This window comes from Lepisma saccharinum, chromosome 26 (genome assembly GCF_977018435.1).
Source record: "Lepisma saccharinum chromosome 26, izLepSacc3.1, whole genome shotgun sequence".
Taxonomy (NCBI): Eukaryota; Metazoa; Arthropoda; class Insecta; order Zygentoma; family Lepismatidae; genus Lepisma; species Lepisma saccharinum.
The window spans coordinates 41,134,413-41,161,823 of NC_139254.1; the positions used below are offsets into that span (position 1 = coordinate 41,134,413).

Consider the following 27,411-nt stretch of genomic DNA (forward strand, 5'->3'; position numbering starts at 1 on the left):
AGTTTCATTTTAGACGTGGGAGGTGTCCTATAATTCAATAATCATTTATTTGTAGCCCTTCTATCTATCTAAACTTCTCGAATTAGAAACTACAATTAGTATATTTCATATTTACTCAAAAAAGATAATGTAAATAAGGATATTTAAAAATTTCAAGGAGCGAGCTGAAGGAACCGAAGTTGTAGGAGGAAGATCATACTAAGCGATATCCCACCATGCTATCCAAAAAATATTTCAAATAAAATTCAATGAAATCCAGAGAACCCAGATTCAAAGATACATCGCAAATCAGAAAAGTCGTTAAAAAGTTCAGTTTCTATGCGCAGATATGTGGATCTCTATGAATTTTAAAGCTTGTGTTTCTCAAATGTTCGAAAAATATGGTGTGCACTATTTCATCTCATCTCATCAGAGTTGTACCTGATTCCACCATTGTGTGATTTGGTCAATGAACATGGTGCATTTTTTACAGGAAACATTTCCAATTGAAGAGAAAGAAAGGCATTTTATAAACACTCCGCCTATATTTAATATGCTGTACTCTGCAGTGAAGCCATTTCTACCTGAGAGGATTACCAAAACTGTAAGTTAACACTAAAGTTTGAAAAGGTGAAGGACAACTGTATTGTCAAACCCAAGTCGTAAAGCTGTTACTAGAATTAAGACACGGTACTTAATTTTTTCCGACTTCTACCTCTAATGTACTAGTATATACACACATATCTAACATATACCTACTTAGAAAAAGTTATTTTGCCACTATAATATACGCATGATGGTTCGCATGAACATCACTAGGTAACAATTTTACTGCTGGAATTCTTGTACATGGTTTAATCAATATATTTGGAATTACAGTTTAATAGTACTATTGTTTTTGGTTTTGTAAGTAAGAATAATGTAATAGAAATGTGTTCCACAACACACTCACGTAATTAGAGAATCAAGGCAGAAATAATAAAAAATGAAACAAAAGTCAGGAGTGGAATCCAAGGCTGCTGGAATACCGATATCGTATTGCAAAAAGACCTTCAACAAACTATCATCAGTATTGAACACTTAAGATGGAGAAAGTTTATTCTGCCGTTGCCGTTACCTATTCTTTAAAAATTAATTTCATTCTTAAAAATGGTGGCATACTGTCGTGGTACGTACTTCTGCCTTCAAGTAAATCTTTTTCTTATCGATAAAGCTTGAGACGTATCTTGATTAATTACAAAAATACAATTTTGCAATTTTGAACGTCTCCATATACACCTCTCTCAAACAAAAAGTACTTTTTTATAATTCTGTAGTTCTTACAAATACAAACCTGCATTTATTTCAGGATTCTGAACTAGATTTTCAGATACACCTGGTTTACAGTCAAAATCATCAATCATTTTAAGAATTGGTCCATCATAGAATAAATTGAGAAATTCAGGGTTGCCGACAAAGAATTTCAAACTATAAAAGTACTTACAAAGTGAATTTTTCGGTTGCAATTCTCTAGAGTTTTTCCACACTCGATTTTGTTTCTAGCCCTTCGTTCAGTTTTCACGACTAGACTAGTCAGCTTAACTTAAATTTCGTTCATGTGTCAATTGTTATGCGAGGAAGAAGACGTATGAAAAACAGGCACAAAGTATTTATACCCTGTCCCATTATCTCTGGAGCAGAACCGTCTATAGCGCCAGAGAAGGGGAGGAAGTCGAGTTTGCAGAACGAAACAGTACACGGTGCAGCGAAGGCTGGTAAAGGCAGTCGACTCTCCTCCTCCCTCCACGTAATGGAGTTCCCTCTCCCGTGTTCATTGGTGGAGCCGTCTCGCGTCACAAATTGCCCAGAGACATGTTTTCGTTCCCCTGCTACAGAGATAGTTGAGCAGGATATACCTCAACATGAGACACGGTTACGCCCCTTCCCCTCTCGTCCACTATTGCCTTTCAAGAACTTGAATATGAATTGAACACGATATGTAGCTTGAAGGAAATTGTGGTGTGCTTAATTCCATGGCAACGATGAACATGCTCAGGGTGCATGATATATCTGTTGGAAGGCATTCAAGAAATCAGCCAAAAATCTTGTATGGAGCGAACGTGGAGGAAAGTTGTAATCTGCATTTAGTAAACCTAGAGGAAAAATTTGATTGTGGAAGCTCTTGCTTAGCACCATATAAAACCTTCACAATAAATACAATTAAAAGTTGTGACAGCTAGTAAGAAAATGGCATGATTGTAATATAGAAAGTAGAAACTGGATCTTTCTATTCGTTACATTTTACAGGGTGATTCTAAAGGTATAGTACAAACGAAAACCACAGATACCTCCCATGAAATAGAGACGAAAGTTCCCCTTCCACTTTGCCGAGAGATGCCTCCGTGAGGAGCTAGACAACGCCAAAAACGTGTGAAAATGAACTTCACACCTCTGTACAGCCAGTACCAGTGAAGATAGAAAGGCGGAACAAACGAAGTCAAAAGGAACACCAAAGTCGCCCATCCGAAAAACACTAGACGGCAGTTGCGCAACGCTTGCGCATGGGGTTCCACAAAGGAAATAGGAGTGTCCCGCAAGACAAGTGAAGGGAAAGGGTAGCGATCGACAACGGTATGGACAAAAGAAGCAATGAAGCATGAAGTAACAATTGCACAGCGGGAAACAAACACATGCCACGCGTGGGGAGTCCCCAAACACAGTGGGGAGACACCGCAGCAAGAACAAAGCACGGTGCAACAAAAGAGAAAGAGGACCGGACGGGGAATGGTACCAGTCAAGGAGACAACAAATGCGGGACGAGGGATTCCCCGTAGCAGCACCGAGGATATGTCACACAGAGGTCGTGCGCCAGCAGGACAAACACAGAAACTACGGGCACAGGAGGTTTATTGCCACGAAAAAGGTGCACTTACAGATAGGAATAGTACGTAGTACGTAGTCGTACCCCGGACTGACGTTGTTACAAAAGTTGCTCAAATTGACGACCACCACATTCAATGCAGGTATTGCAGCGTCGCAGGAAATTCTGACGAACCCTATCAAAAATCCCTGGCATGGTACACACCTCGGCCGATGCTGCAAGTATCCGCGCTACCAATGTTTCCTTGTCAGGCACCGGGGTCTCGTAGACGAGTGTTTTCACATGACCCCACAAGAAGAAATCCATTGGTGTGAGGTCAGGCGAACGGGCGGGCCAGGGGACGGGGCCCTCTCTGCCGATCCAGCGCTGTGGGTAGGTACGGTGCAAAAGGGTTCGCACTGTGCCATCAAAATGTGCAGGCGCTCCATCCAATTGAAACCACATACGATGTCGCACGTAGAGGGGTACATCTTCTAGCAGCTCTGGAAGGACAGATGCAAGAAAGATGCGATAGAGGCGGCCATTTAAACGTAGTGGCAGCAGGTATGGACCGATAATCTGTTCATCGATGATACCTGCCCAGATATTCACTGCAAACTGGGTCTGATGGTGCACCTCGACTGCTGCATGTGGATTTTCATAATCCCACACATGGCTGTTTCGGCAATTGAAGATGCCCTCACGGGTGAATGTTGCCTCGTCCGTGAAAAGCACATGGCGCAAAAAACGGGGATCGTCGGTACATAACTGCAACAGTCGTTGACAGAATTCCACACGTCGTGGGTAATCCCCAGCCTGCAACACGTGGACTCGCTGTGGATGATAGGGATACAGCAGATCATCATGAAGGACACGCCACACTGTCGACTGTGACACTCCAGTAGTGGTATTGACTGTATTATAAACCCGAGAAAGGAAGAGCCCCCCTCAAGCAGATTTGCTACACTTAAAACAGGCTCAACATGCCCATATGAGCTTTTTGCTCTAGTGTGGAACCCCGTCTAATCCAAGATTTTTGTAAAAAATGCCCTCGGGAATTTTTTGTGAAAGGAAGAGCCCCTCAGATTGATTTGTCTATACTTAAAAAAATTGCATCAGCCAGATTTTTGTCCATAAATTTGTCAAAAATTGATATTTTTTTGGCCACACCAGAAATTAAGCAAAAACCCATACATACACACACATACACACACACACCCACCCATATACATACATATTCACTTCTAGTTTAAGTTTAATTGATAAACAAGGGGTTCTGGGTTCGAGTCCTGATAGATTGAAATATGTGTGGCAAAATAATATTTCCATACGTGAGATTTTGAGAATAATTACTGCTAGTTGATAGCTCCCAGATCTGAAAACCTGGTAAAAGTGTTATACAACAGAGCCTAGTTAATAGCCGTTGTCTGGGTATAAAATCATATTAACTGCTGTTATATTTTTATGAGGCAAAACTCCCTGATCAATACAATGGAATAGAGGTCAAGCAAACATAATTAATTGTTTGCATGTTCTTCTAATCTTTTAATCAATCCTATGTTTTGGCCGACAATAAATTATGCTTGCCCGGGAAAATTATATTTCTTTTATGCCAGCAGATATAATCTACACTGCGTCTTTTCAGAGAGAAATAACATATTATTCATCATCAAAGAGTAATTGCCTTCTTTCTGTATGCCAGTAGATATAATCTATATTGTGTCTTTTCAGAGAGAAATAACATATTATTCATCATCAAAAAGTAATTGCCTTCTTTCTGTATGCCTGGGAGATTTTATCTGTTGGCTTAACCTGCACTATGTTTTTTCAGAGGGAAATTACATGTCATTTATCATGGGACTCAAAGAGAAATTATTATCTACACTGTACCCCTTTCAGGGACCATCCATCATATTGAGGAAATTCCTAGTATTGGCTTCATGGATATTTGTCATGCAAACTGAATTGCAGGTTTGGTTTTGTTGCAATAATATAGGCTCAAGTCTTTAACTTACAAAATATTGTATATTTCTGTATTTCAGCTTTTGGCAGATGTGTTGTGTTTTGGGTAGGTATAAAAGCTTTTCTGCCACGAGCAGAGGTACTATAAAATTTGGGTAAGTAATATATTTCCTGACGGCAAAGTGTTGTTTTATAATCAAGGGGCTTCTGTGTTTGAATCGGACCTCTAGAATTGCTCTGTGACCCTCTCATTTCTTACATCATAAACATATGATTTTTCCCCTATGAGAATAACACTACATATGGTGTCATCAGGTAATGCCTCATGGAATTCACAGATAATTTTAATGTTTGTCCTGTCATTCACCACAACTTGTTTTCTTTTTGAAGTGTTGATTACAAACATGGGTCTCTGTGCTTTGAATTCATCTGGTGTGTAATGCATGTCAGTATTGCCAGTAGTGACACGTTTGAATGCCGTAAATGCCTCATATAATTTGAGGAAATCATTCTTGGACATGTCTAAATTATAATTTTCTCTAGGAAAGACCTCATTTCTGCCATTTTTAAGATATATGTTCTTGATGTTGCAGTTATCAAATTTGCTTAAATTTTTTTCCTGATTATTGTGTCTTCCAGTCTGAAACAGAACCACCACAAAATCCGGCATGTCATATTGAATACTGGAGAATGAATTTGTAGCATCAAACTCATAATATGTACCAGATGCAGGCTTCTGTACACATTGATATGTATAAAATTGCAAAATAACCTGTGGATTTTTTATTATATCAGCTTTGTATTTAAGAGCATAACTGGCCTCATATTCAACAACCGGGATTCTTAACTCCATAGTCTGAATAATGCATTTGCCTTCATCAGGTAGGGTATTGGGCAGAGCTTCTCCTGTAGGGTTTATTGCACTGTACCTCATCAAAGCATTATTATCATTTGCAGCTCTTCTAAATGTAATTCTTAACCCACCCTTCCACATAATTTCTTTGTAATCCGAGAAGAATCCTGGCAATAGGCGCATCGGGAACAGCACAGTGTGGTTCTTAGATAATATCTTATCACCAGCCTCAAATCCACCTATTTTGTAGTATGAAGCCTCGGTTTTGGATAATTTTAATGTGGCTAGAGCTGTGGGGGTAATGCCGGGATAATCCACTCTGTTTATAACAACACCATGCTTTCTGATCTCAATTTCAGAGAACAGATGCGGCACAAAATTATCTACTAATCTTATATTTGAATTTGCCGGATAATCTGTTCCATCGAGCTTTACAACATCAAATTTGATGTATAGATCTGCTCTGTGGGGGTGTATAAATCCATCCCCTACATCAAGATCAACCTCAATCTCTGTGTTGGGTTGATTTAAATTTGCAAATGTCCTCCTGTGTGGAGGGAATGATTGTAGCTCATAACTCTCAATATTTTCCATTTTTTTTGTATGTATTTTTATTTAAATATTAATCTCTATGATAGCAGTTGTTATGGCTCCAGCAAAATCAACTAATTCTTCTTTTTCATTAGTGACCATCAATTCAATATAATCTATTCTATTATGGCACACAGGAAAATATAATGTTGGGGATGGATTGTAGATGATTGGCTCCATAAATTCAGAATTAGGTTTGAATGTTGCAATGATGCCAGTTTGTTTGTGAGTGCCTATGCCATTTAACTTGGTGATCATACCCTCGGCCACATTACAGTGAATATTCAGAGTCTCTATGGCTAAGAATTGAGGTATATTGATAGCAGTGTGTTTGATGGCTGGTTCAAGTTTTGTGTTGTTCTCAAAGCGTAACAGCTCTCCTATAGTACCCAGATCCACTGTTTCTGTAGCAGATACAATCTCTACTCTGTGAGTGACAGAATTTTGAGTTTTCTGGGTAATTGAGCATTTAGAGTGGACAGATTATATTGCCCTGGAGTGATGACAATTTTTTGATCCCCTACTGCAATTTTGTTGTTGTGGTGTCTAATATTAGGGATCAAGTACATGCCATAAAATGCTCTGAGAGCTATTGTTTTGGGATACACTATATCATCATGTAATTTGAGTTTCAATATTGAATTTTGGCTGGTGAGATGGAATACCCCCATGATGTTTCAAATACCACAAGGCTTTTTGAAAATTTTCAATTGATGGTTTATTTATTTGAGACATATATCTGAGAACAGATAAACACAAATGTCCACAATTAACATCTTTGAAGTTTTGAACACGGGCATTATTGTAATAAAGATTAGCTGAATTTAGATATTTTATTAAATTTTCAGGTGGAACACCTCCAAATGAATCAAACACAAATGCCTCATTTTTTAAATATTTAAGATAACAAATCCAGTGAGTGCCCTGATTTTTGTACTTATCCAAATTAACAATGCCACACTCTTTGTTGAGTGGTTGTTCTGGTAAAGAATCAGACATGTACACACCTCTAAAATGTTTGATGCCCAGTGGCTTGATTAAAGCTTCAATATCTTGGTTTGTAAGCGGCTCTTGTTTTTTTTAAACTTATTCATGGCTCTCTTAACACCTTCGCCTTTTTTCTCCATGGCCAGGTTATGGCGCCTCTGCTCATCTAATTCTGCCCTATTTTTCTTGGCATCTATTACTGTTTTTGCTATGGCAGCTGATCCCCCAGCCAAGCTCCCAACAGCCCCGAGAGCAGCTAAGATGGCCGGGATGGTAAATATGAATCCCCCCACATGTGATTTTTTTCTTGATTGCTGTAATTTTTTTAATTGAGGGGTACTAAGCAACAATTTCATACCATGGCCCTTGGCAATACAAGAGCTTTTTTTCTTGCGCTGCTTTTTGGTTAAAAGACTGTCAATAGTTTTAAGAGATTTGAGACCTGCATAAGGTATTTGATACATAACACCCTTGGCCTTCATTGTAGGTTTATTATATACATATTCACAGCCCCCACCCCAGTTTTTGTTTGGTGTTCATAGCTATGGTGGTTCCCAATGCTGCTATTTTTTCACTTAATTAAGCATCTTTGCTTACAAATCTACCAAATGCAGCCTCTTCTAATTTCTTGTCTGCAACATGTCTCTTGTCAAGATCAGAATGTGTGTTGTATGCTATGTCATGGTCTCTACAAGCAGCATCTAGGGGATTAACACCAGGATCTCCTCTGTTTAATCTATGGTCCAATTTTATACCTGGACCACAATACTGATAGCCTGGAATGTGTAGTTCAAATGGCAGCTTGTTTATGATGTCATTAACCAGCCCCCGGCCCTCAGAAATATTCCAAAATTTAGGTGGTAGAGTATTAATAATTTTTATGAGATATCCAATCCCCTTAGTGTCATTCACTATAAAATTAGACAATTTTGTGCTTATCATGTCCATAATTCCAACTTTTTCATTGTAAAAATTGTGGTTGCCAGCATTTTCCTCCCCAGCTATCACCAATAACCTATCTACAAGTTTCCTGACATCATCAACCCACACAAATTCTTTAGGCAGGGTGTTGTATTGTTTGATTCCACTGCCAGTCTTGATCTGTGACCATATGGGCTTGATTAAATTATTGTATTTTGCTCCACTGCTCGACTTGACTCTTTTTTGTGTGGGATCATTGTTCTGGTATAGAGCATCTGATTTTATTAATATTTCTTTGTAATAATCATAATCTTGATCTGTATAGCTGCCAGGCCTCTTCCTAGTTATCAGTTCCCACAATCCAGGTGTTCCGGGGTACTTAACAAAAGCACCTTTTTCTCCGAGACGAGATTCTGAATAAACAATCAGATCATCCCCCATAAATGTTACTCTGAAATTGCCAATTCTATGTATGATACTGCCATCAAGCTCTGTGTCAGCATATAAGCCAAACACCTCATCTTTGTTGTCTTTAGGTGTGGTTAAATATTTTTGGGCAAGAAGACCCAATTCAATAGGATCCTGAGTAGCTTCAATTCTTATAGCAGCAACAGGACTAGGTGTATGAATACTGGAAAGTGGGGTAAATGGATAATCTAATATGTTCCTAGCAGCTACAGGTACAAGCTCTGTGATCAAATTTTGATTTTGCTCTGTAACAGTTTTGATGTTCTTACCTAAATTATTAATAGCATCAATGACAGGCTGTTCTGTTTGTTTGTGTTTTTCATAAATTCCACGGTTCTCTGATTTCCATCCCTTAAATCTTTTTACAAGATAATCTCTTAACTTAAGATCATCAATGATTGGCCTTTTCATGGTTATTTATTTATATTTCAATGTCTAGAAAATTGTTGATTTTATTTCTATATTTGCCACTATTGGGTGTTCTTGTCATATCAATTGTGACAAACCCATAACTGTCCTGGTTCCAGCACCTACTGCAAAACTTGGAAAAATTATTGTAGCTCAAGTCCCCACCTACATATTCATCATGTATGTGTTTGAGGTTGGTATGATCTTGATGAAACACACATATAAAATTGCTGTTGTCTCGGATCAGCTGCTTCGGTATTTTAGAAAAAGTCTGTGCCAGGTAGAAGCAATCAATGTTTTTGTGTCGGCCCTGTGTAAAGAAATTTCTAACCTTGTTTTGATTATCCAGTATAATGTCATCAAACACAACAACAGAATTATCGAGACATTCATGAAGTGGCTTAACATCTGATTCAAAAGTGGCAATATCCAATCCATCATATAGCTTCATCAGCTGCTGATATTTTAATTGTTCCAAGCTCTTAGAGAAGACATACAAGTGCCTATTTCTCCAGTCTAACCAGTTGGGTGCCAATAAAAAATTATCAATCATTAGTGTAGTTTTACCACAAGCTGATGGCCCAACAATAAGACATCTAATATTTTCAGGCAGCAACTTGCCATTTCTCTTAATCTGCTGTTCAGGTTCTGGCAGCCTTTTTATAACATCCCAGGTGCTCATATTATCACTTTGTCTGCATCGATCCAGCTGTGTTCTGGAAGTCCTAGCCATTTGACAAATAACTTGTTGCCTTTTCTGCGGATGATTTTTTCTATGAGATATGTGTCAGGCTGTTTAGTTTTGTTGAGTTCTTCTTCATAGAACCGGCCTTTGAGAATTTCTCCTCGGTGGTCTTTTATTATATATGTGTTAAGGGTCCCAGGTTTAATTTGAACCACTGTAAATAATTCAGTGCTCCAGTTTGTTGTAAAGCCTCTTTTGAATAAGTGCTTATATTTGCTGATTCTTACTTGTTCACCCACCCTGTATTTGGCCTTTCTTGTTGTTGGCTGGTATCTAGGATAATAAACAGTCCTGATCAATTTTTGCTCATCAGATGAAGTTACTTCAGAGGGTTTCATGTTGATTGTGGAATGGACCGAGTTGTTATATTTATGTAGAAGTTCTGGAAGAATATTAATCCATTTATAATTACCTTGGAGGGTAAATTGTTTATACATAAGATTTTTTAGGGTTTTGTTGAATCTCTCTACAATTGAGGCTTTGAGATCACTGTAACTCGAGTAATGTTTTATTGCCTGACTTTTAATAAATTGTTGAAACACTGAGTTATAAAATTCTTTGCCATTATCTGTTTGCAAATAGCGCGGTGATCTTCCACTCTGATTGATGATTGTTCTGATGGCTTCTGTAACACATTTTCCAGTCTTGGATTTGAGTGGCACAGCCCAGGCAAATTTTGAAAATGTGTCTATTACAGTGAGTAGATACTTGTAGCCCTTGTTGATTTTGTCTAAGTTCTTCAACTGTCCACTTGCCATTTCAATCAAGTCGCTCTGCCATAAATCATCTATGCCCTTTGTGACTACTGGGAGTCTCTTAAAATTATGTCTGGCCTGTCTGTGTAATTCATCAACAATAATTTGTCTAGACATAATATGAAAACAAGAATATTGCAACTATGGGGTGTTCAGCAGCTGATACTACAGGATTTTCTAAATATAATTTGTCTCCAATATGTATTTTAAATTCCAAAGAGCCATCATCTTCAGTATAGGCTGTTTCTAATGTATTGGGATCTGTAAAATCCTCTAATTCTACACTGGTGATTTTCACTTTGTTATCAGCATTTGTTATTGATAAGGTGGGGTAGTGGTGTGCCTGTGGTTGAAGCCAATATTTGATCTTGATTGGTCTCAATGTGCCCCCAACAAAAAATTGGTAATGAAATTGTGCAGGGGACAGCATATATATTTTGCCACCTGGTGTAAATGGAGAATTATATTCTTTGTTGGGGATGCTGTACAATTCAAGAATTACTGAATGTTTTGGATTCTCGATTATGCCTGTTATTTCCTTTTCTGCTGTGAGCAATCTGCTTGTTACAGATTCAAGATGCTCATTGATAGTCCTAACAACATCATCATGGCCTGGCTTAATTTTTATGTCCACAACAAGTTTCTTGTATTGTTGCACAATCTCTTGAAGCTGGGTGGCAAAAACAGACAGAGCATTTGCTTGATTGGATTCCATGGTTCCTAGCTGTTGCTTGATATTAGCTACAATTTGTTGCAAATTTTCAACAACTGCCAATTTTGAATTTTGAGCAGTAAGATCATGGACCTGTCTTCGGATATCCTCAAACAGGGCATGCAGTTCATTAATATGTTGATTGGTTGGAAGAGTGGCCACTGTCTGAGTGAGATGTTTGATCTCTGTCTGGATATTCTTGATATCTTCTGATTTCAATATCCTATTCACTGCCCTCTTAATATTTTTAAGTTCCTGTGATGTAGGAAGATTTGATACTGTATTTTGCAAAGATTCAAGTGCCAATTTTACATTGTTTAATTCAGAAGCATCAGCCACATTTTGCATAGCATTTTGGAGCAGGGCTATATCTGCCTGAGTGGGTGTGGATTGTTGTAAAATTTCAAGTTTTGTTTGGATATCATCTATCAAGTGATGAAAATTAGATAGTTCAGATTCAGTGCTGAGGTTTTCAAGCTTTGTGATTTGGTGCTGGACACTGACAAGGGTATCTACAATTCCAGACAATCGGGATTCTAGTACATTTGCCAAATCACTTTGCACTGCTGCTATTGTACCTTCAAGATGGGTTATGGTACTTTGAATTTTTCCAAAATCTTCATATGTTTCAAGTTGGAGCTTAATATTTGCTACACTCCGAGTTATTGCATTCAAAGCATCAGAAGATGGCAAGTTGTTCATAAAATTTTCAAGTGTCTCAATTTTTTCTTTAACCTCGGCTATGGCATTGTTCAGAGGATCCAGATTAGGTATCTGGAGTGACTGAATTTGTTCTTTTAGAGTGGAAATCACTAGATCAAAATCTTCTTGTGATTTTATGCTTTTGACAATTGTTTGGAGCTGTGCCTGGACATTATTAATCTGCTCTTCCAATTGTTGTTTCAATTGCTCAGAGTTGGTGGCCTGTTTCTTAAATTTGGCTTGAAGAGCTGCTACAGCTTCTTCCAAACTTTGAAAATTATCCAATGTGGCCAAATCAGTATATTTTTGAAGCAACAATTTGAGTTCAGAATCAATTTTAAGAAGAGGGTCCATGCATTGTGATTGTAAATTTGTAATTTCTAGTTGAAGGCTGGCATTGAGTGTGGTTTGTAAAGCTTGTAAATCACTTCTCAATTTCTTGACTCTGACATCAAGCATCAGAATCTCATCACTGTGATCTTCATGTCTTGTATGGCCAAATATATCATTAGGCATTTTTGTTTTACTGGTTATTTATTATAGAGTATCTGATTCTTAATTCTATAAAAAAGGGTATAAGCTTGTCATATGACCCAGGGACCTCAATATATAAGCAGTCACCAGCAGAAACAGTATATACAGTGCCAGAAATCATGTTTGAGTGCTTAATTCTATAAATATTTCAACCTATTGAAATCTTGACATTACCCTCAGGGGTTGTAATAAATTGCAATTGACCACCTACAGGTAATTGGTAATAATTTAAATTATTGTTAAATATGTACAATGTTTTACCTGTTTCATCATCATTATCTGTAAATATGCTGTTCAGATGAATAATTAACAAGCCACTCAGTTTAGACAGCATATCAGAAGAGGGTTGTGGTGTTGGCAGCTCCATAATAGCCTGTTTTTTGAACCCAAATAAGTTCATAGGCATGTTTATTTATTTCAAATCATGCTCTGTAATTGGGCATTGATTTCCATTTTTCAAATCACAATGCCCCCAAGGTAAAGTATGTATGCCACATGATAAAATGCATCTCTTATCATCATGTGGGTCCAGGGCCACTTTTCTTACAATATTTGAAGTCAATAAGTGATCCTCACTCTGAATTCTATTTTCTGATGTTTTGATTAAATTCTGGGATTTGAGGCAATTTTCATAATCTTCAAATACAAGCTCTTTTTCAACAGTTATTTTGCCGATACCCTTGGCCTTTTTGGCAACAGCACCACTACATGTTTTAAAAGTGTACATCTTGGCACTTAACCCAGCAAATTTCACAATAACATCACCAAGTGTCTCATCTTTTAACTTGCCAGGCACCTTTTTGTTGTGGTGTTTAATTATTGTATGTTCACTGGTATCAAAGTATTGAAAAAATTCAGGCTGTGCAATATCTTGATAAACATCTTCTGTTTTAATATCAAGAACAAAACTATCCGTATCCATGTACATCAATTTTACACGATCACCATAAAAAGGTTTCAGCACATCATAATACAATGTTAACATATGTAATTTGGCCAATTCCAATATCGCAGCCCCTACATAAATAGGCTTATCAAACTTAATCTTTGTTTTCTTCATGTTGAAAAGTGCCATGTGCTCATCATAAATTCTTCTATAATTGAAATTAGGCTTTGCAACCAATTTTTTGCTCAGGCTGGGGTCAGTAATTATTTTAACATCGGTATGTTTTCTGACATTTTCAATTGTTTTGCCATACACTGAATTCACTATCAATTTAAACAAGCCCTTATCAAATTGGCTCTTTGCAGATGTTCGAAGCTCTGTGTTTGTATCAATGTATGGTTTCAACCATTCTGAGTGCCTGAACCTCAAAACTTTGCCAACTTTGGTCACTTGAACACCATGATTCATCAGGAACTGGAGGTTTTTGTAATATGCGGCATAACCCTGTTTTGGCTCCAGAGTCATCATGAGCTTCTTCTGTTTAGAGCCAGCTGAGCACTGAACCTCGGGAATTGGGGGCAGATCAGAAAATTTATTGTGCAAATCATCAGGAATTATCAGATCAGCCTCTAAGAATAGGCCGTAGTCACTGTCATCAAAGTCCTGAAGATCTTCAATATTGAAATCTTCAACCCATTCAAGCTCTGCATATGGCAGTTTTTGCATCATGGCATGACCATAGAGGCTGTTTGCATCTACATACACTATATAATTTGATGGCCGTGCTGGATCATAATCAGGCATATATTTGTTATTTGCTCTGGCATATCTCTGAGAACATTGCACCATCCCTCCTCTTATACATTTCTCCATAAACAGATACGTATCTTGATCTTGGATCAGATCCAATTGCATTTTAGTGTTTAAAAACATTGCAGACCATGCTTGGCCCGGAGCACTGTAAAAATACATTGGATCCAGCTTATAATTTTGCATGGAAGATTTTCTGAATGCCTGCAATATATCAGCTAAGAGGGTGACATCAAGTTTCAAATATGCCATGTGATAATCACCAAATGTCTTGCATTTTAAATTGTTCCACATCAATTGGGCATGGTGATAATCTTCATCAGTGATTCCAGATCCTCTGATTCTGCTGTAAAACTCTTCTTGTGGTGGCAGGGAACACTCATCAAATTTAGAAAAATCTGTAACATAGTCATATGGATATACACCCTTCCGCCTAATTAATTTCAGGTCCTGATTTGGAAACAATGCACGTGTGATTTTGAATTGATCATCAGATAATTGATTTGCCAGTGTAGGCAGGCTAGCCGATAAAATTCTGTAAGAATCAAGAAATCTTATGTGAATAGGAACACCATCAACTTTAATTATCTTGCTAATAGATATATATTTCTCATCATTTTCAGCTAAAATATTTAAATTCTGCTTGTCAAACCCCTCGTATCTGATCAGATGATGAAAATCATAATTGGATGCTCCATGGCAAAATATGGGGATAAATCTTGGTCTCTTGATCTGAATATTGCAGCTATTACACAGGGCCATTTTAAATTTACCATCTGTATGAGAATGGTGATGAACCTTGATATTTGCATCTGAAAATTCACAATCACATACCGGGCATTTTTCTGCATTGTTGAAATCTTCAATCTGTTTCTCTGTTAAAGGCAACATAGGCTTTGATTTTAATAAGATGTTAGATGCTATGTCACGGCACTCATTTTTTATTCTATGCGCAAATATTTTGATGGCATCTGCTCCCATGTATGAATATTCTTTAATAACAACACCATCCTGTACAACCACATAACAAAAGCTGGAAGGTTCATGTAGCTGGTATGGTGTAATTGCAGATTCTTCAGGATCTGGATTGCAGAATGCAAGAGCTTTGAGGTTTGATTCAAAATCACAGACAATATATGCTGGGTGTTCCAACAAGGCTTCAAACTTTTTGAATTTGCAATTTTCACTTGGATTGGGCATCACCATATGAACAGGTTTATGGTTCCCACAGTATTTCAGATGCTCAATTAACTTGTTTTTGGCAATTTCTGCACTCTCTTCACGAACCCTATTTACCATTTTTTGACCATAAAATACAGTTAAGCATCTTCTGCACAACTTGAATATTGTATTGCATTTGTCTAGTTGTTTTCTGACTAAAGCTTCAAGATTATGTATCAGAGTGTAATGATTTGTGCCATCCCCTTCAATTAAGAGCAGATCAATCGGAACAGCAGAATCATCATCAAATGTACTGATTCTGAGAGGTGCTATCGGGCAATTGCCAGTGGAACAAATAAATACATTAATAGATAATTGTTTGCCATTGATGTGCCTGGCCCTTTTTTCAAATTTATCAATATTCTGAACAGACATTGGATATTCTAAACCCTCCATTGCATCGTCAAAATCATATTCATGCTGTTTGTAATAACTTATTCTATCAGGATGCCTTGAAACTGGATACAAAGCAGCTAATATACACCACAAAAAGCATTTCTGGTCGGTATTTTCAATATTGACCACGGCTCTTTTGTTTTTGATATTGGCAGGTAATGGCAAATATGTAGATCCTTGCAATGGGCTGAATTCAGAAATATTAACATATAACTTGTGTGGAGAACCGCATAGGCTCCATCCAGACTCTTTTGCCGCAAATTCTGAGTGTTTGATGTTCAGTTGATCCATCAAACTGCTTATTATTTTGTCCGAATTTGCATTTGAATATACAGGTACAGTTTCTGTTATGTGGGGCTGTGTAAATTTTGTGCCATTTGGCTTCTTATATTGTACAAACAATTTGAGGGACAGCTTATAAGACCCATTTTGTGCATTTAGAATTGCCTGCACATTAGGATTTACTGTTCAAAAAATTATTAATACCACATCTTGGCTCTGATACAAACCGGTGATCCCTTAATTGGCCGTTAAAACTGCTACGGATGGGTGCATGGCGTGGCTGCTTTGCTGCTCTGGCATTAACAGGTGCTTCATGCCTTCTTTTCAGACCAGATGTAGATGGTTGTGTTGATGATTGTGCAGAGCAAGTATCTTTATGTGTATATGTGAAATATTCCATGCTGTATTTTGTATTGCATTTGGGGCAAATTTTTGTGGGAGTTCTGTATTTGTCTGGGTTACAAATCTTTTGGTGTCTGGCCCAATTAGAGCTAAATATATTTTTATTGCACTGATTACAATATTTTTGATTCGGCATTTTTGCTGTTGTTTATTATATACAATTTCCTGGGTTTCAATTCAAAACTTTATACTGAATAAAAAATATCAGTTGGGTTCAGCTGTGTGCTTTGTGTGTGTGTGTATGTGTATGTAGGTGTGTATGTGTGTTAATATTTTTGGCTTTGGTATTTATATAAAATTTCCTGGGTTTTAAATCTAATCTCTATGCTTATTATGACAGGTTGTAAAGCCAATAGCTTACAAGTGGAAAAAAAAAATATTCATTCACACTGACCCAGCGCAAATACCTGCACAAACATGCGTATCTAGAATGGCAATGACCTTGTTATGTATTGATTTTTGTATAACAGGCTGGGACAAATATAAGCTTGACTCTAAATATGAGTGGATTACAACAAATATCAGATTTTATATTGTTCAATATGAATATTTAAACCAAACAGGCCTGTAAGTATGAGAAGCACTGTATCAACACATCTGTTCTCCTCAGTCACTCTCACAATACTGGCTGATGCAATACTCGGGAATTTCTGTAAGTACTGGCGCTGAGGAGAAACATGCAAAACAAAAATCAATACTACCGTCTCGGGAATTGTACACACTGACACAGAGGGGAATTACTTGAAACATGCAAACATATAATATAAGAAATAAGAGAGTCACGGAGCAATTCTAGAGGGGCTCTGCATATTGCATTGTTTTAATATTAGATAAGCAAATTGAACCTGGTATCCAATTAAACTTAAACCAGAAGTAAATATGTGTGTGTATGTATGGGTTTTTGCTTAATTTCTGGTGTGGCCAAAAAAATATTAATTTTTGACAAATTTATGGACAAAAATCTGGCTGATGCAACTTTTGTAAGTATGGGCAAATCAATCTGAGGGGCTCTTCCTTTCACAAAAAATTCCCGAGGGCATTTTTACAAAAATCTTGGATTAGGCGGGGTTCCACACTTGAGCAAAAAGCTCATATGCTCATGTTGAGCTTGTTTTAAGTGTAGCAAATCTGCTGGAGGGGGGGCTCTTCCTTTCTCGGGTTTATAATACAGTCAATACCACTACTCACTCCCACTGCACGTGCAATGCTACGGGTGCTTGTGGACGGTGTGTCGTCCACGCGAGCAAGTACGTCACCCTCGACCGCCGCGGTGCGCACATGTCTTGGGTGACCGACATGATGGCCTGCACGTAACACACCCGATTCACCAAGGGTACGGTGCACGTTCGAAAACAACCTGCTGTCGGGTTGTCGACTCTCCGGATACCGTCCGCGATAAAGGCGTGCAGCTGGTCGGCCATTGCCATCTGCAAGGCCGTAGACAAAATGCATGTCCCTCAGTTCTACAAATGTGTAGCGTTCCATGGTACGGTGAGGATAGTGCCAATTATTGAATACTGTACTGCAGTGCACAGGTGGCACACACACACACACATTGGTCACAACGGCTTCGAAACAACGTACTCAATTGTCGTACGTCAAGCACACCTCCACCGCACCGGCTCTTTCACTGACACGCTCCCTGACGCTGCACTTCCAATCAGCCCACACGTCCGCACGGCGCTGTGGTACAATCAGCTGACGTTCCTGAGCCACCCGTGCCTGTGCTCTTCACTACCTGACCACTGCCGTCATGTGGGGCCATGTACTCTGGGGCCTTGTCATCGTGGAACACATGTAGCGTCCTTCATTCTTGGCCGATTCACCCACAACACGTACTTCGTCCGTCTTGCTCGAGCCGACGGGGAGCACTACGTACGATCGTGTGGTGTTTGTGTACACCAATGTGGGGTAACCCAGCAGTTGAACAGACGTGCTAACCCCCACGTAGCTTCATTACGCGATTGTCCCACGCAGTTTATCTGTCCAGCCTTGCTAGGCCCGGTCTCACACCCACGCGGCAGTGTGCGGCTGCGGTGGTGTGACGCCACGCTTGGTTTCGGAGCGGAAGGCTGCGGCCGAGGAGGGACTCGAGTTGTTCGGCTGGGGTTGCGCTCGGAAGCAAGCAGCCGCGTCAGGTCTGGGAACGGTGGACCTGGTGATCGGGATGGAAAGATTCCGACCTCGTCCATTAGTGGCGTCCACCGTACGGAGTGGTGGGGTCCGTACGACACTCAAGCAGCCTTTCGCCCGCTCCCACCCAGCGATGTGTCTCCGGCTTCATTTCTAAGAGGCTGATTGGGCCCCATCACGACGTTTGTTACAACGTCAGTACGGAGTACGTGGTCCTATCTTTTGTCCCTACCGTTGTCGATCGGTACCCTTTCCCTTCAATTGTCTTGCGGGACACTCCTATTTCCTTTGTGGAACCCCATGCGCATGCGTTGCGCAACTGCCGCCTAGTGTTTTTCGGATGGGCGACTTTGGTGTTCCTTTTGACTTCGTTTGTTCCGCCTTTCTATCTTCACTGGTACTGGCTGTACAGAGGTGTGAAGTTCATTTTCACACGTTTTCGGCGTTGTCTAGCTCCTCACGGAGGCATCTCTCGGCAAAGTGGAAGGGGAACATTCGTCTCTATTTCATGGGAGGTATCTGTGGTTTTCGTTTGTACTATACCTTTAGAATCACCCTGTATATGAAAATTTGAATATCGAAGATTGATTTCAAGGAGATCATTCTCACGTAAGATCAGAAACCAATTCTGTTTTGCCTTCCTACACAAGAGAAAATAGCGAGGATGCGTAGGAATTTTACAACAGATCAAATGACGAAAACTGGTTTTATTTTAAATTTATATGAAAACAATACATTTCTAATGCTATTACTTTAAGATTTATCGTATTTACAAATTTATTTGACTGTATTCAAGTTAAGAAAATACTTTCTATAATTCTATTTTCTGTTTCGATGACACATGTATTTTTAACCTTATTCTTAATGTTTCTTTTTAAAGATCTTCGTCCATGGAAATGATTATTCTTCGCTGCACAAACACATCAAACCAAGTCTTCTACCTCGAAAATATGGTGGCACGCAACCTGATTTCGACCTTGAAACAAGTAGAAGTATTATCCTCACGAAAGCAGAAGCCCTAAAAGGTAATAATAGGTTCTTTATTTTAAGCAGATATATAGCGTATGTAAATACATATCTTTGTGTCATATCATTGGTAATTTAAGTAGAAATTATATGGAGGGCGTCGGGGCTGGAGGTACATAAAACACATATATACGGGGACTACTTTGAAGTAGATTAATGTAAGAGTAGTGTATATTGGTTGTTTCTACGCAACACTTTGTAGGTATGCATTTGTAGCCTATTTTTTATCAATTGAATATCAGTTTTTGACATATTTTGACAATTTTTTGTCGATGTTTTAGCGTTTAGCGATGTTTTAGTAAAATTTCCCTTTTTTCCCACTCACAGTTGTAGGTATATTACGATCTTACTTGATATAATTTAACCTATTCATTTTTTTTATTACGTGCTAAACTACACGAGGTAGTAGTAGTGGAAGAAACCCGGTTCACCAACCGAAAATGAGGCTCGAAGTGAGGCTCGGTGAGGCTCGCCTTAATGGTTTTCTCTTGTAAGGCATAAGTCTCATTTTCTCGCAGTGTTGCCAACACCTCACTCGATCACGATCTTACGTGATATAACTTAAAGTATCTTACGATTTTTTTTACGATCTTCAGTGATATAACTTAACCTATCATTTTTTTATTTGCACACCGAACTAACTTACATTATATTTTATATAACCTAAAAATGTATTGATTTTTTTTTAGTATGTGGCAATTTTTTTAGGATTTTTTTTAAAACTCCGTAACCCTCTCGTTCTTCACGTCATGAATGAAGGACTTCTCTGCAATCAGGATGACGCTGCACACGGTATCCTCGGGCAGCGCGTCGTGGAACTCGCAGACGACCTTGATGTTGGTTCGATCGTTGACCACGACCTGCTTCCTCTTCGTGGTATTGATGACGAACATGGGTCTGTGGGTTTTGAATTCGCTGGGCGTGTAGTACATATCCACGTTTCCCTCGGTCACGCGCTTGTAAGCAGAGAACGCTTCGTAAAGTTTTAGGTAATCATCTTTGGTCATGTCGAGGTTGTAATTCTCGCGCGGGAACACTTCGTTCCTCCCATTCTTGAGATAAACGTTCTTGATCTTGCAGTCGTCGAACTTGCTGGAATCTTTTTCCTGATTCTTGTCCCTCCCGGTCTGAAAGAGCACTACGACGAAATCTGGCATGTCGAACTGTATGTTGTTGTACTGGGTCGTCAGTGCCTTTCCACGAACTCCAGGTAGGCCTTCGCCGTGGGCCACACGATGCTCGTGACGATCTGATCGACCGAGTCCGTCGTACGATATCCCGTGTCGAAGTATTCACCCCACGCTCTCTTCAGGATCGTGATCAGAAAATGTATTTCCTGCACGTCTATGGCGGTCCTCAACCCTTTAAATTGCACCTCGTCGCTGTCGGCCAGCTGCAAGACGTACTTTTCTTGGTCAGCGCGAAAAAGTTTTTCAGTACGAATTCGACCTTCACCCGCAAGTTCGGGAACCAACCGCTCGTGCAGGTGATCGATCAAGCTATCCTGAGCGCGTTTATCCGTGAGTATGAAAAGCGAATCCGTGTCCATGTACATCATGCGCGGTCGCGGGTTCGAGGGAAATTTTTTCGACCACGTCGCGCGATTTCAGCAGGATGGTTCGCGACAGAAAAGTAACGATGGGGACGCGCAAGCGGGGTGTTCTTCGAAACGAACGAGCCCCAAACTTTTTTCCCGTACGGCCTGCGAATGTAAGGTTGGTTCACGTGAGCGCGAATTTCTTCGGGAATGTCTTTTAGTTCGTACATCTGACCGTACATGCTGTTCATCATCAACTTCGCCGTGTTCCGTTTTGCGTCCATTTCGAGAAAAATTTGCCCGGCGGCAAGGGTCTTGCAGTTCTTGGCATGCTTGATTTTTTTACGCAAGGTCATGATCTTGCGGATGCACAGCAAAAAATACACGTGCAGATCCGTTTCCGTGCAGCCGGTTGGGATTCGTGCTGCCGCGATAAACGTCCACTTCCGTGCCTGGTGGTTCCGGTGTGGAATTCACGCCACTCAACGTGAACTTGGAGTGGCGAGAGCCCCGCTGCGACCATGACGCTCGGGTAGTAGGGACGTATGAACCCCGAGAAAATTCTATATAAAATAACATACCTGGAAATTATATTCACAGTATAGATTGAATTTTTGATTTTTGTATTCCCCTGAGAAATTCTATATAAATAACATACCTGAAAATTCTATTCACAGTATAGATAGAATTTTTTGAGTTTTGTAATCACCCCCAAGAAATTCTATATAAAATAACATACCTGAAAATTGTATTGTACACGACGATTTCGATGCTCAAGGGTCGGGATGGTCTCTGTGTGGAAGTCCTCACACGTTAACCGTTTACGTGAACCGATTCTCGCCTCTTCGCGCATCCAGCTACGTTCCTCTTCCAGTGGATATTAAAAATAAAAAAGCCGTGCTGAACATTCAAAATATAGAAGATAAATGTTTTCTTTGGTGTGTGTTGGCGGAACTTCACCCGATTCATTGGTCAAATCATCCAGAACAGGTTTATCATTACAAGCAACATGAACCTGAACTGGAAAATGCAATGGCTGGCATCGAATACCCGGTAACCATTTCGGATATATCAAAATTCGAAACACGAGCACGAGATGCAGAAGGAAAACGCTTAATCATCAACGTGTATTCCTATACATTGGATAAACATGTCGTGCATCCCGTCAGGATAAGCGATGTCGACGATGACGATGCTCGTGTGAATAATCTTCTTCTAATTTCAAACGACAGTGTTCACCATTACTGTCTCATTCGTTCACTATCACGCTTGGTCACAAGTCAATCAACCAAGCATGCAAACAACATCTAAGTTTGCCCGAGATGCCTAACCACGTTCGACGATCGAAAACAAGTCGATTATTGAAATTAAACCAGACGTCAGATTGCTACCGATAAACTTGCCGAACATAAAATATATTGCGGCAACAACAGACCGGGTCGAATGTTGATGACCGAAAAGAACGAAGTGGAAGAATTTAGGATGCACAAGGCGTTGTTGGAACATCCGGCCATCATCGTTGCTGATTTCGAGGCGTTCCTCAAACCACTTTCATACTGCGATCCGGATCCCGAAGTTTCTTCCACACCTTACCAGCTTCACGAACCAAACAGTTTCGGTTACGTTGTCGTGCGACAGGATAAAATAAATGAACCGTACGTATACCGAGGACCCGATGAAATCAAACGCTTGTTCGAAAAGATGGTCGAGGAGGTTTGGAAAATTGGATGCATGCTGCGAACATCGAAACCGATGCTTCCGTTATCTGCTATCGAACTTCAAAATTACTATGACACTGTCAAGTGTCCTGTGTGTGATAACCACTTCACAGACGACAATCGTAAAGTGTTTCACCATTCGCATACGGACGGTCGCTTCATAAGCGGAATCTGTAATGCATGCAACCTCAAAATCCAAAAACCAAAATTCGTCCCCATATTCTTTCACAATGATTCTAATTACGATTTTCATCCCTTAATTAGGAAACTCGGATACGACACTCAAAAAATAGATATTCTTGCTCAAAACGAAGAACGATACATCTCTATAAGTAAGAAAGTTATGATTCCTGAGACTAAAAATACCATCGATATGAGGTTTCTGGATTCATATAGATTTATCTCTGCAAGCCTGGACGCTCTTGCCAGCAAACTTTTAGACGAACAATTCAAAATTACAAAAGCTAGTTTTCCCAACGTAGACATAGAACTCGTTAGACGTAAAGGGATTTATCCTTACGAATATGTTAGTGATAATTCTAAATTTAATGACGACGCTCTCCCACTTCCAAGAGAATTTTACAGCAGACTCAGAGAGAAAGCAATTACGGACGAAGAATACCAACACGCGCAACTCATGTGGGAGAAATTAGAATGTAGGACACTCGGAGACTACCACGATGCCTACTTAAAATTAGACGTAACGATACTCGCGGATATTTTTCAAGCGTTCAGGAAAACGGCAACGAATATTTATAAATTAGATCCAGCGTATTTCTACAGCCTACCGGGATTAGCGTGGTCGGCAATGTTATTCCAGACAAAGGTCAAGCTGGAACTGATATCGGACGTGGACATGTTACTTTTCATCAAGAGGGGGATTCGGGGCGGGATGGTACAATGTGTACAGAGATATGCAAAAGCCAACAACGTGCACATGAAAGAAGATTATGATTCAAATCGAGCATCGAATTACATCTTCTACGCCAACGTTAATAATCTCTACGGACATGCCACGGTACAGAAACTTCCTTACGGGGGATAAATCAAAATTTTTCCCGATGAAATATAAAACGGAGAGTTTACTGATTATAAATACAAATATTTTGCTATTTTTAATTATTATTTGAGAATTAGAAGTTGAGAGAAGAGATTTATTAAATAATTAATTTACCTAAAATTTTATTGTTTTAAGAAGAATCCTAAAAAAATATTTTATATATATAAAACCTAAATTATAAAAATATAGATATAAACCAAAAGTTTACTGATTAATAAATTGAGATTATAAATACAAATATTTTGCTATTTTCAATTATTATTTGAGAATTAGAAGTTGAGAGAAGAGATTTATTAAATAATTAATTTACCTAAAATTTCATTGTTTTAAGAAGAATCCTAAAAATATTTTATATATATAAAACCCAAATTATAAAAATATAGATATAAAACCCAATTATAAAATATAGATATAAAACCCAATTATAACAAAATGAATAATCAAATTAAAAATCCAAACCAAGATATTTTATATCATGTTGTATATAATACAACACATGTAGATAATGAAGAATTAGATATTCCAAATTTTCTAGCTAAACTTAAACCTAAATTTAAAAATTTAATTTGTGATAAACTTAGACAATATTCTCTCAAATTATATTGTATTTTATCATCAAATTATATAAATCCTGGTAATAAAATAGAAAAATTTTATCATCAGACTCATGTGTTAAAATTATACTATAATGATACTAATAATTTAGATGATATTTATGATAGTATTTGTGAAGAACTTAAGTTACAACAACAACAGTTCGAAAAACAAGATTCAGGTTGGTCTCTTTGTGATACAAACCATGAACTTGAATTGAAAATAGCAAAAAATGCCCCTCTTGGAGGATCTGGTTATATTAAATTACCTAAAGAGATCAGAAACAAATTAGCTGTATTAAATATTCAAAATAATGATAATAAATGTTTCCTCTGGTGCATCATAGCATATTTTCATCCAGTTAAAAATTATAATGATCACAAATATCGTGTCTCCAATTATGAAAAATTTGAAACAGAATTTAAAAAATCCATGTCAGGAATAAAATATCCAGTACAAATCTCAGATATTGAGAAATTTGAAAAGCAATATCAACAATACAATAAAAAATCAATAAATGTTCATGTTTATGGTTATGATATAAATAATAATATTTATCCACTCAGACACCATCCACTATCTGCTGGTGGACATATCATAAGATTATTATATGTTACAGAGAGAAATAAGAAACACTATTGTCTCATACAAAATCTAACAAAATTGGTGCATAATCAAATAACATTACATCATCTTAAAATTGCTATATGTGATAGATGCTTGACAAAATTTTATGGAAGAGGTGACAAATCATGTGAACAGCAATTAGAGGAACATATTGAAAAATGTTATTATTATCCTCATGTAACTTACAAATTTCCATCCAAAAGTATAAAATTTTCTAATTATGAATCGCTGGTACAACATCCATTTGTAATCTATGCTGATTTTGAAACAATACAGATACCGATGCAAACATGTCTTCCCGATCCAAATGAATCATATACAACAAATATAGCTAACCATGAATCTTGTGGTTTTGTACTAAAATTAGTAAAAACTTATGAAGAAAATATTCCACAACAATTATTTATTTATAGAGGTAAAAATGCATCTCGAATATTTATTGAAAAACGTAGAGAGTGGGTAAAAGATTTTGCTCCAATTTTATATAATACAAAATTGATGAATAAACTTACACCAGAACAACATCAGAATATTATGATACCAAACAATGCAAATATTGTAAAAATATTTTTAATTTATTTAATCCAAAAGTTAAAAACCATAACCATTTTAATGGAGAATATATTGAAACAATTTGCAATTCATGTAACTTGAAAATAAAGAAACCAAATTTTATTCCAGTATTTATTCATAATTTACAAAATTTTGATGCACATTTATTTATCAAAGAATTAGGATATGATACAGAAAATATTAATATTATACCACGCAGTAAAGATAAATATATTACCATAGAAAAAACTATCAGATTAGAAAATGGACAAATAATTAAACTTAGGTTTCTAGATTCATATCAGTTTCTATCTAGTAGTTTGGCAAATCTGGTGAAATAATTATCCGATGATGAATTTATTCACACAAGAAAATATTTTAATAATGTTAATATGGAATTGCTAAAAAGAAAAGGAGTTTACCCCTATCAATACATGGATAGTTTTGATAAATTTAATGAGACACAGTTACCACCGAAAAAATAAATTTTATAACCATCTTCAGGATGAAGAATGTAGTGAAATAGATTTTCAATATGCACAGACAATTTGGAATATATTAAATTGTAAAACAATGGGAGATTATCATGATATCTATTTAAAACTGGATGGTCTTTTGTTAGCTGATGTGTTCGAGATTTTTCGAAATCGTTGTTTCAAGAAATACAATTTGGATCCTGTTTTTATGTATACAACACCTGGTTTATCCTGGCAAGCTATGCTTTTAAATACAGAATTTGAAATTGGTCTTGTTACCGATATCGAACAGTTCATGTTTGTTGAATCTGGTAAGCGTGGTGGTATAGTCCAGTGTCCTTTAAGATATGCAAAAGCAAATAATAAATATTTATCTAGAAATTATAATGCTAATAAAAAATTTAAATATATTTTATATATTGACATGAACAATTTATATGGTTATGTCATGAATCAATCACTACCAATTGACAATTACGAATGGATGACAGATACAGAACTTGAAGACAAAGATTTCTTAAACTGGTCTGAAGATAATGCAAAAGGTTGTCTACTGGAAGTTGATTTGGAATATCCATCACATCCACATGACCGACACCATGGTTTTGCTATGGCACCAGTTTCTCAAAAAGTACCAGGTACAGAGGAAACAAAATTGATATTATCATTTGAAAATAAAAATAATTATGTACTTCATTATCGACTGTTACAGTATTATTTGAAACATGGTATGAAATTAACAAAAATCCATAAAGGGTTAAAATTTGATCAAGAAAGATGGTTATCTCAATATATTGAGAAAAATACAAATAATCGAATACAAACAAATTCTAAAGTTGAAAAAAATATTTATAAATTAATGAGTAATTCCATATATGGAAAATGTTTAGAGAACAAAAGAAATCGAGTGAGGTGTAATTTGGTGTCAGAACGAAAAAAACTTCTGAAACTTATTGCCGACCCCACATATAAAAGTTTTACAAAAATTACTAATAATCTAACTCTTATTGAAAGATCCAACACCAATATAATGTGTGATGCACCGATAGCTGTTGGTGTTACAGTTTTAAAATTATCAAATTTGGAAATGTATAAATTTCATTATGATGTTATGAAACCTAAATACAAAAATAGAATTAAAGTAGCTTATATGGATACTGATAGTTTTGTATATGAGATAGAAACAAATAATTTATACAATGACTTGTTCTCTATAAATAAATATTTTGATTTTA

The 27,411-nt window shown here is 37.6% G+C and overlaps 1 protein-coding gene across 1 annotated transcript in view; it reads left to right on the top strand.

Moving 5' to 3' along the window:
• Positions 1–27,411, top strand: part of LOC145979635 (clavesin-1-like) — a 176,835-nt gene that overhangs the window by 51,152 nt on the left and 98,272 nt on the right. The window contains exons 5-6 of the mRNA XM_083112600.1: positions 473–583; positions 19,467–19,611. Of these exons, the coding sequence (XP_082968726.1) occupies positions 473–583; positions 19,467–19,611 (256 nt within the window). The remainder of the gene's footprint in view (positions 1–472; positions 584–19,466; positions 19,612–27,411) is intronic.